The sequence below is a fragment of the Erpetoichthys calabaricus genome, chromosome 4 (assembly GCF_900747795.2).
Source record: "Erpetoichthys calabaricus chromosome 4, fErpCal1.3, whole genome shotgun sequence".
Classification (NCBI taxonomy): domain Eukaryota; kingdom Metazoa; phylum Chordata; class Cladistia; order Polypteriformes; family Polypteridae; genus Erpetoichthys; species Erpetoichthys calabaricus.
The window spans coordinates 247039018-247050733 of NC_041397.2; the positions used below are offsets into that span (position 1 = coordinate 247039018).

The following is an 11716-nucleotide window of genomic DNA, read 5'->3' on the forward strand; positions in this document are numbered from 1 at the left end:
CTGTTCTTTTGTCTCTGGAAAGCATCATTTTATTCATCTAAACAGTTGACACTGTAACAGATACTACTTGGTACAGTATAAACTGTTGTGTAAAACAAATCTTAAGTTCTGTTCTGAGCTGCGGATTATTCTTTTATATCACTGGACCAACACCCAAGTGTAGCAGAGGAGTTGAAAGCAGTGTAACTAGTTTGAGAATGAGACCAGGCTGGCATCATGGCAAAGAATTTTCTCTAAGGTTAATACCCATAAATGTTACTCTTGTTTTGCTGTGGTGCTGAGGTGTCACCTGTTGCACGACTATACTTGGGTCCTAAATTGGGATCCTGAGGTGGTTCGTCATGAGGTAGGTGCAGCAACCTGCTGAATCAGCACATGCTCCCAATCTCTCTCTCTCTCTCTCTCTCTCTCTCTCTCTTACTCAAAACTGGTGTTAAATTGAGGTTATATCCCTAATACAAAACCAGTATAAAAAAGGTCATAATGTGGTTATAAACACTGATTTTTATATTCATCCATTTTTCATAATCTGCTGATCCAGGGTAATGTCACAGTGCAGCTGGAGCCTATCCCAGCAACAACACCTGGACAGGGCACCATTCCACTTCGGGATGAACATACACACACACACACACACACACACACACTAGGGCTAATTTAGCAATGCCAGTTCACCTGACCTACATGTCTTTGTCTTTAGAAGGAACCCCACGTAGGAGAAAATTAAAACTCAAGACACAGGAGCACCTGGGATGTGAACCCCTGTCTCCTTTTTGAGAAAAAGCAGTGCTATAACTGTGCCATCATGATTCTGTTCTAGTCTGGCTCAAATATCTCCCACATGTATAGCATGCCATTAAAAAAAGATGATTACTTGCCCTTCACATTGTTAAAAATGGCTCTCTCTGAACAAACAAATACATGTTGTATTACAATAATATGTGGTGCAGGAGACAGGAGACCGAGACTCTGTTGAATTTGGGGCTGACTCCTGTTCAAACAACCCTCTACCCATCCATTTTCTTTCTCCTATTTAGGTTCAGGTCAGGGTGGGGGCAGCAGTCTGAGGAAAGATGCCCAGACATCCCTTTTCCCCTCCACCTTCTCCAACTCCTCCCAGTTGGACATGCCCAAAACAAGTGGCATTCTAATTAAATGCTCAAACCACCTCTACTGACCCCTTTAAATGCAGAGGAGCAGCGGCTCTACTTAGAGCTCCACCAGAATGTCTGCACTTCCTATCTTATCTCTAAGGCTAAATCTAAGGAATATTAATTTGTGCATATCTTGTTTTGGTCTCACCAGAAGAAGACAAGAAGTTAAAGTGCGGCACAGTCTTAGAAGGGCACAGTGCAGTTGATATCATTTACACAAGATACCATCTATTGGCTCCACCTAGAGGGACAGTGCAGATCAACACACTGACTGGGTTAAGGTAAAAGGAAAAATATAGCAAGACAGTGCAAAAGTCATAGTTAAAGAAAGCATCTGGATTAACACAGATTTAAAAAGTCGCACGTAAATAATACAACAAAATTCAAATATCGATACATTGCACAACTGACAGGTGGATGACGCATGTACCCGGATGTGAATAACGAAAGCCTATTTAGCAAATGTTTAGATAAATTCATTAATAGTAGAAAGACCAAGTGGATAGAACAAGTTTAATGTCTTAAATATCTACAAAGTTGCTCACTTTAGTTAGCTCACTGGGTAAAGGAAAGAAAGTATTGTGGTTCGCCTACCTGCGGTCAAACATTACAGTATGCCAATTTCGATGCACTGTTGTTGTGAGTGAGCAGGAAATTTTCTTAACTGAAGTAGTAATACATACAGGTATTTTAAATATGAAATAACCAGCAATTATCATAATCGCACAATGTTTAGTTCTGGGGTCTGGTAGCTCCAGCTGACTGTTTGACCATGTGTAAATGAATCTCTGGACACTCTGGACTAGTTAGCCTGACTGGCAACTTTTAAGCTCTTCATGAGTTGATGATGGTATGTGCATGAGGGGGCAGGTGGTCCGTCCAAGGCTGGTTCGCTCGCCTGATGTTGACAGACAGGTTCACCCTCCGAATGGGTTAAGGATAATTAATGGATGGTTAAATCTCCTAACACCAACCCCGCTTGGGTTGCCGTTGGTGTACAGTTCTCGTGTACATTTAGCTAATTGACGAGTGTAAATGTTTGCCCACTGTATTCTATATATTGATAGGATACGATGGGATGATGCCCCGAATGATGCTGGTTCCCGCATACAAGTCCCCGTTTTAGTGAACATTCCAGACAAATGGACCTAAAGCGCTACCCGAAAAGTCTTTACAAATGACAACTGTCCTCACCAGAAGACCTTCTTTTTGCAAGCAGAGTTGCTGCCTAGTAAATGACCCTCCTAGGGCTTCTGGTTTCCTCATTGGTTAGTTGAAACATGAACTATCACTTCAGCCATGGAACAAGCTGCCCGCTCTGCCACAAGCCACTCAACCCCCGAGCCATTGGCTCACACTGCCGCTTTATCCCACAATGCAGCGCATGGCGCGTCATTGAAGAGAGACCATGATGGCGGCTGCGGGAGCACCAGAAGTAATTGCACAGCTGGAGAGCGCTGCCAAAGTTTTAATGGTAAGAAAGAGAGCGTGTTTGCCGTTGACTTCGGGAGTGTTTGCTCTGTTTAATAGCTTCTCGGAGTATGGTGAAGGTGGGCTTCAGGGTTGTTAGAGTTTGTTTCTTTTTGGTTAAAGAGAAGACAGTGCGTGGCGCAGTGTTTCCATCTCCCCCCACCTCCCCCCAAACCAATCTTTTTAGCGAGAAGCATTGAAAGTGATGCCTGGGATCGTTTGCCTCAAACTTTCCAGTCTTCTCAGACCCGTGTTCCCAAAGCAAAGACAGTGGGAGGGCTGGGTGTCTTGCTGCACTCTTGCTTACTGGCGAGTAACTTGTTTAGGGTCAGTAGAGTTAAGAGTTCAGAAGCGAGCATGGTGCTCTTTTCTTGCCACCCATTCCAATTTGTTTTTCCCCTGTTCGGGCATTTGGCTTTATTTTTGACCTATCGATGGCATATCGACACACCAATCTGATAGATACCCGTTCGGTGACGGTAACTTGATACGGCGCCCTTATTGTCTTGTCCTGAGCATTAAAGATGCTGAATAAGGGAATCACGTTAAACGCGCCTAAAGAAAATCCGTCTCATTGTAGGATCTCAAATGTCTTGTAAATGATGCTAGTTAGGATAGGTTTGGGGAATACGGGGGAGTATTCTGATCTTGCCTTACGAACCGCGTGGACTCCTGCACGTTTGCGAATATGTAAGTCGTATGTACCTGCTTTAGAGGTTTCGTGTGAAACTGATACTCAAAACAGACCGCAGGTGAATGACAATTGAGAATGAATTTGGGTGTCTTTTTGGTACGATCTCCATTCTATTTGTTCGCACTTCTCGTTTCACCATTTACGAATTATTTTATGGTGCCCTAACATTATTAATTTATGTGGTTACATTTATGATGCCTACACTTTGCAGTAGTTTAGAATGTGAAACTATGTTTTCTCTTTTTCGTGTTGTGTGTGGCCTAGTTGTTAATGTGCTGGAATGCAAACCACTGCTTTCTACACTTAAAGCCCCATCGCTAAGTCACGGTGTCGCTGAACTCGCCACTGCTTACATTGTACAAATGCAGCAACTTAATAATGGATGTTAACGCTGTGGTACTGCACACATGACAAAGATGCTGTTTGAAGATGATGATGATGGTTTTCAGTCCAGCATTCATTTTTATCCTTCCAAAAATACCCAATACTTACTTTATTTTCAACGAAAATCTTAAAACAAATCTTGTTTACTCATAGCACCTTGACAAAGCTAAAAACATATTTGATCCTTTGCATTACTTTTGTGAAGTATAACTTGCTTGTATCAATGTAATTTGAATTCAAGGGATGACGTCCTAAAGCCCCAAGTTATATCTCACAAAATGTTAAGAGAAATAACACTGAATTGTACTTTTTTTTAGACTTCTAAAACAATACAATACCTTTTGCATATAGTACGTAAACATCATGCGAAAGTGTGTTTTTAAAAGTCAGAAATATCATCATTTAACATTTTAACTATCCTAGTTTGAGGATCATATTCTGAACTGTAAACCTTACCTTTAATTTTTTATAACTGCACTAACTGAAAATTGTGCAAACCTTTAAGGTTGTGCATCACATTTTTTTAAAACTATCAGCCAAAAAATAATTCCCCAGTGATATTATAAAAACTTAGAAATTCTAAACTTGAACCCCAAGAAAAATCCAGGCCCTGATGGATTGCCTTTAGAGCAATTTTCAGCTTTCTAGAAGTGTCTGCCCCCTTTTAACTTCACATGGTAAGATATGCTGTCTGTTTATGCAAACTGAACTTTTCTGTAAACTCAGCCAGACAAGGTAAAGGCCTCAAATACTGCTGTAATTATAGTGCTTTATTACTGAAAAACATTGATTTTTTTAAAGTTCTTGGCAAGTCGATTGCAGCATATTATTTTAAAATTAATTCATCCTGATCAGAAAGTGTTTCTTCTGCTCTTGTATGCAGCCAACAATATTTTAGAGGTAGCTCCTACTCAACCAGTAGCAATTTTCTCACTTGAAGCATAGCTACTCTTGTACGGCATGAAATGGAACTTTCTCTGTCAAGTAATAAGATTGATATAATTTGGTGAAATTAATATTATGACTTTATAGTCTTAAAATATAGCTGCAGTCCTCGATAATTCATTCTTTTCACGCCCATTTCAGATCTTATCTTTCAGATGCTGGTCTTGGGTTAGATATGTCAAAAAACCATTCATTAAATGCCCAGGTTTGGCTTGTGATCAATATAGATGAGTTGTCACTACTGAAATCTGAAGTTGTATCACTAGGTTTTTATACATTGTTCAATGTGGACTCGGCTTAATTCCCTACTAAGGTCCTCTCCTTGGCTTGCTATTGATTCCAATATTGCAGCTCCTAGATTGGTTCTTCAGTTATTAACTTAAAATCTTGCTCACATTTAAGCCAAATTGTCTCATTTCATTTGCAAACTTAACACAAGGTCAAAAAGCTTGGAGAGCCCATGCTCATGGCACACATTTGTCTTTCACAATTTATCTAGGGCTGTGTATTAGCAAGAATCTCGCAATATGATATGTATCATATTACAGGGGTTACGATTCAATATATTGCGATGTATTACAATTTTTTTAAATGTAATTTTAGGAAAACTGTCAAAGTATAAAAAACACCACCATATGTGTACAGCCTGAGTGTATATATAAAAAAAAAAAAAGTTAGTGGGATCTGCAAATGCATTTATCATACTACTTTTTGTGCAGTCTAAGCAAGGGAATTAACATGTGCCTATATCAATAAAAGTAAAAGTTCTTGGACTTTTAGATCCTGCTTTAAAGGTTCACAACATGCCACAGTATTTCTCAAGTAGTTAATAAAAGAAAATGCATAATCCCTATAGCATCCAACATCATAGCACTGCAATCTGAACAGAGGAAATAACGTTTGGATATATTAGTAAAAAAAAAAAGTGCTTGCAGGATTCTTTAGGTAAACAAATTAAGAAGATAAAAAATAGACATATATATATATATATATATATACACACACACACACACACACAGCATTCACATTCAGTTGAATGTGTCTTTAATTTCTCAATCTCAAGTAGTTAATAAAAGGAAATGCGTAGTCCTTGTAACATCTAACATCATACCACTATTTTTTTCTGCAATTTGAACAAAGGAATTACATCTGCTTATAGCAATGATAATTAAAAGTGCTAGCAGGATCCCTAAAGAAAATATTAAACACATGTAAACCAAAAATATATACGTATGGTTAAAATTCTTGGATTCTTAACTTGGACTGCACTTGTTATTATAGTTAGTGCTTATTTTTTTAATGTCACGGTTTTTTGTGGAGGAAGATGAGCTGGTCAACATGCCAAGCTTTCAGGACAATTCTTTGTGCGATTACGGTGTCTCTTGTGGTGGAGGAAACTCTGCAGTGACACTTGAGCCAATAATGCACAGGAAACACTTTACTACTCTGTGGGTGGCTAGGAGGTGGGGGCAGAGCTGTCCTTGTAGTTAGGTGGGTGATTAGTCTCCTCCACCAGACAGTCTACCTCCTGTTGCTGCTGAAAAACATCAAAGCATCAAATCAAACTAGTACTGGGCAGAGTGGTGGCTTTGGCTAAGGATCTTGCTGGTATCTGGAAGGTTGCTGGTTCAAATCCTGTTACTGCCAGAAGGCATCCTATTCCGATGGGCCCTTGAGAAAGGCCCTTTACCTGAAAATTGCTCCGGGGCATTGTACAATGGCTGACCCAGCACTGTGGCCAACCACGAAAGGTCATGTGAAAAGAAAATTCTCCTCAGGCATTAATAAAGTATATCAAAATCAAAATTATTTTTACAGAAAATTTATACTACCACAACACACAATTTGAACCCAAGTTCACCCTATTTCACATTTCTACTTTGGTACATAATTATTCAAGACCAACTATTAAAACTAAATTGTCATCAGTCTTTCATTTGTATTTATTTATTCATATTTATTCACTAATTGATAACCTTTAATGTGTGTAATTAAAAACAAGTAGCTTAATTTATTGATTTACTTATGTTGCGTTTTTGCAACCAGCATCAGTCATTTTGGAATATGTCTCATTAATCTCTGGTTCATACAGAAAAGGTAGATCTTTAAACTAAGGACCAAGAGCTGATGCCATGCATAGTTACTCCATCGTATTTGCATATCACTTTCCCAGATCTTTTGCTGTTGTAGCCTTGATTTCCTTCACTATCTGTGTCATCCAGGTTTTCTTTTGTGCTCATGACAAACTTGGTATAAACTGGTGCCATGATAGACAGGGAGAGCATGCTCTCCTCTGACATTACCAAGGTGGCATCTTTTATTGGCTTGAGTGTCTTGAGCACTTTGTCAGCAAATGTGATGTTAGCCTTGCTCAGTGTGAAGATAACATTTTAATTCTTTCAGTCCTCTGTTGAAGAGTGCTGCATAGATGGCTGGTTGTTCTAAATATATATATCATGTCATAAGAGCTGTCCCACCTTGTGACAATGTCTGTGATTAACCTGTGTTTTGGTAGCTGGAGTTGGTCTGGTTTGTGTTTTGGTTGGTGGCTAGCTATGGTGCTTTGTCTGTAAAAGGTTGTAACATGTCTGATCCTGTTGAGTAGCCACTCCACTGTTGGCAGATTCAGTACTTTCTGCTAGGCGAGATTCAGGCTGCGTGCAAAAAATCGTACATGTGTCATGTCTGTAAGTCCAGCCACAACGTTCATGTTGAATGCATCGTCTGTTACAATGATGACCTCTTTCATTTCCAATCGCCATTCATTAAAGGCCTCCTTTAGTAGCGCTGTGATGTTCTCTCCTGTGTGGCTGTCATGCATCACTCTTATTTATATCGCATAAGACTCCAGCTTCCATTCATCTGTTATTTGATATACTGCTGTTGCGTGCAATTCAGTGGCCCTTGATATTCAAAGGTCTCATGTCAAAGTGACTCAGCTGAACTGAGGTGTTCCAGTACCCTTGTTTTTACCTCCTCGTAGAACTTGGACACAGTGATGTGTTGTCGGGAGGGTATGGTGTAACAAGGTTTCATTGTATTCACTATATTTTGGAAGTCTTCATTCTGTACAACACTGAGAGGGTGCCTATCTTTGCAAATAAAATAGAGTATTGATATGGTTATTTTGGTTGCATGAGTTGATCTTAGTGCTAACTTTGGTGTGTGAATTTGTTCCATAGTGAGTTGAGAGGGATCCACTTAATGTTTTTCCATTTGTTACTTTTTTAGCTGTACATTAGAATGGTGTCTTACTCTCAAGTGTGCTGTCAAATTCATTGTGTTCCCTGAATTTTTTGATTTTTAGCATGACACATTTTGCAGACGGCATGGCACTTATTGATCTCATTAGTGCCTTCTTTATTGTGAAAGCCAAAGTGAGCCCACACTCTGATCTGTATGCTACAGGAACCAGTCTAATCTTCTGGATTCAGCCATTGGTGGCAACGTTAGTAGTCAGCTAGGTTTGCTAATTCTAACATTAGCGATGTGCCCTTATGCCACTTGGATAGGTGATTGAGAAACCTGATTGAGTAGCAGGTTGATGTAAATACTCTGGAACCTCAGACTACTTTTTATTTCCTCAAGGTGAATAAAATGGCATGGTTTTATTAGAAAAGTGGTGTACTTTTTATCTTTTGCACAGATAAATGAATACTGGGGAGTCTTGGTTTGATTATAGTGTAGAACAGACACAAATGCATTTCTACTCACTTGAATTTTCTTCTAATAGATTTTTTCAGCTTGTTGTACTCCATTGATTTTTATCTCATTTTATAGTATGTATGAAATTTGATGTATACTGTTAGGGATGCTCCGATAGATTGGCTGCCGATTTTTCTCAAAAAAAGACTTGATTGGTAAATTGGCCAATCACTACCTTTTCAGCTCCTGCTTTTCTATGCTTTACAGTAATTTAGTTGAAGTGGTCCTTTACGCCTAGTATTACGGTAGTTTTTTTTTTTTTTTTTGCAAGAGACAATCGGAATATTAGCCTTTACAAGAGAAAACTTAATTGGAGGAGCTGTCCTGTGCAAGTAAGCAAATGGCAAGAAAAGCTTCTTTAGTTAATTCAGACCTCTTTTTTTCTTTTTAAGACTAGCCATCCCCCGCAGCTCCACCCACGTAGTAGTGAAACAGGATAGTGAGGATGGCCCTGCCCAGCTCCCCACTCCTGATGTCATGCTTCCCTCTCCCTCAGCCCACAGCCTTTGTCTTGGATTTGCGCAAATATACCTCTCCTGCAAGCGAAATATGATTCTTAGCGCGATGAGAGAAGTTGCAAAATCAACCAGAATGTTCAAGCAAATTGTATAAAAACCCAATCTAAGTCTGTTAAGTAGTTCTCTTGTTTGCTAGCTAAACAAAGGTAAGTAATGTCCTGAGGCCGCCACGTGAGTGAGGAGGGCCCTGGCATGCTGCATGTCTCTCAGATTCACGCAGATAAATTGGTACCGCAAACAAGCTATGATAAATAGGACAATGAGAGAAGTCGCAAAATCAACCGGAATGTTCAAGCAAATTATAGAAAAAAATCTGATCTAAATCTGTTAAGTAGTTCTCTCGTGAAAAGCAGACAGACGTGTTTTTAAATAAATACATAAAATCCAATGCTAGACTTTTATTTTTCTTGAGCTGGAGAGCACGTCTTCCCCGTGAACCCCCCAGCCAGAGCGGATGTCGACTTTTGTCGACAGGAGGGGTTGAGGGCGAATGTCGACAAAAGTTGACATCCAGGGATAGAGGGCGACAATCAGCTGTTAATGGCGACAAAACCCACTGTCACGTCGCAGGCATTCCCTCTGTGCTTGGAGGAATGTTAGACTCGTTGACAACTAATCCTTGCGTGTGCGTGAGTTGCGAAATGTAAACAATGGCAAGATGGCATCGACATGTCACAAGGGAGCGAAGCAAGTGCAGAAAAGAAAACACTCGGCAGACAATGTTTTGCGCATTATCGCGGAGTCGGACTCTGATTTTTCAGAATCTGATTTTATTGACAGTGATCAGGAGATAGAACGAGAGAGTGAGAAGCTGGCATCAGCTGATCGGACACCAGCCGATGCCGTGCCAGCTGGTCCGCTGCCAGCTGAGCGCATTCGCGCAGCCGATGCATCTATGGCAAGGTTCGCGTGGGAGGAATACACAGACATTGATCCATGGGAGCCGAACTAGCTACCGGATTTCACAAGACGGCATGGCTTGCTGTTGGACACGACAGATCACCAGCTGCTGAACTACTTCAGGCTGCTGTCTCCTGATGCTGCTTTTCAGCTACTGTCAGACGAGACAAACAGGTAGGCAGAGAAATTTTTTGAATCGCGGGCTGCGCTTGCATCGCATTCTCGTTTTTCAAAGTGGAAACCCACAACAAAAGACGAGATGAAGCGCACTGTGGCATTACAAATAGAGATGGGACAGGACTGGTGATATAACTTCAGGGAGCATTGGTCCAAACGTGCTTTGTCTCCTGGTGGCTTTGGACAGGTTATGCAGTGTGATGATAGGTACGTGATGCTGCAAAGTTTTATTCACTTCTGTAATAAACAGAAGCAAATCCCATGGGGTGAGCCAGGCTATAACATCATGCATAAAGTTCAGCCCCTGCTTGACATTGTGGAACCAACATAGAAACAATTTTATCAGCCTGGCGTGATTTGTCTGTGCATGAATCTATGATAAAATAAAAGGGACACCTTTTTTTCTGCAAATATATGCCAGACAAGCCCACAAAGTATGGCATAAAGGATTTTGTACTGGCAGAAGCAAACAGTGGTTTCTGCCTGAAAGTAATTACATATACAGGAAAGTATTTCTTTCAAAGAGAGAACTGTCCCTTGACAAGTCAGGTTGTGCTGGAGCTGCTTCAGGGCTATGAACATTTGGGTCATGTTGTGTACATTTGGACAATTTTTATACATGCCCAGAATTGTTCATGGAGCTACAGAGCAGAGGAATTGGAGCTTGTGGCACAGTGAGGATGAGCAGGATACACATGGCTTCACAGTTGAAGCCAGACAGGCTGAAGATGAAAAGAGGTGACAATACGGTTTTCATGCGGGCAGAAAACTTGGTGGCAGTGGCATGGCACGATGTCAAACGGGTGACTTGTCTCTGTACAGTACACACTAACAATATATGTGAGAAAGTGCAGCAACAGACAATTGAAAAGTAGGCACTAAAGCAACACGTATGGTAAGCACTGCAATGTAGCAATGACTGAAATTGGCTGCTTTGAGCGAGATCAGACTTTGCAGGACTTTGCTGTGTAAAATGTATGTGATATTTTTGTGAAATCATAGAGTATGCAGGCTCATACAACATGCAAGACAGTAACATTTGTCAAAAGGAAATATTTTTTTGTTGATTTCAATTGCTTTGTGTTCTTTTTTTAAAAAAAGTTAGTTTTTGGAAAAATATTCAGCCCTGGTAGAAAAGAAACAAACAAAAAAAAAATTAGCCCTAAAAGAGTTAATATAACACACAACTCTCCACCTTTGCACCACCACTCCTCCCAGGCAACCTCGTCCTCTTCCTCCCGATTCTGGCTCCTGAGTGGTGGATGCTGGCCCTTTTCATAGCCCACCCGGAAGTGCTCCAGGTGCTTGATCACCTGTTGCTAATTGCACTTCCAGGTGGGGATGTAGAGGTGTCCAGGTTAGCTCTGGGATCCATGCAGCCCCACCTGGTGGCCACCCCAGATTCCCACAGGGTGGTGGAGAACTCCATCTTCCATGAAACCCTGCGGGAACTGAGGCACCATCGTCAACCAGGGAGGCTGCCACCAAGCGTCCCTGGGGAGGTACTGAGGAGCCCATGGCTGCTTCCCCGGAACATAAGTAGAAGGGGCGTCCTGGCTGGGCATGGGACCAGGCCGCCCACCACTCATATACATATATATATATATATATATATATATATATATATATATATATATATAGATATATATATATATATATATAGATATATATATATATATATATAGATATATATAGATATATATAGATATATATATATATATATATATATATATATATATTATAAAAAATAGATAAATAGCTAGAACTTT

At 40.4% G+C, this 11716-nt stretch overlaps 1 protein-coding gene across 1 annotated transcript in view; it reads left to right on the forward strand.

The window, feature by feature from the left end:
• Positions 1–2523: 2523 nt before the first annotated feature.
• xpo4 (exportin 4) overlaps positions 2524–11716 on the forward strand; it is a 181770-nt gene continuing 172577 nt past the window's right edge. Inside the window, 1 exon segment of the mRNA XM_051926199.1 lies at positions 2524–2628. Within this exon segment, the coding sequence (XP_051782159.1) occupies positions 2530–2628 (99 nt within the window). The 5' untranslated portion in view covers positions 2524–2529.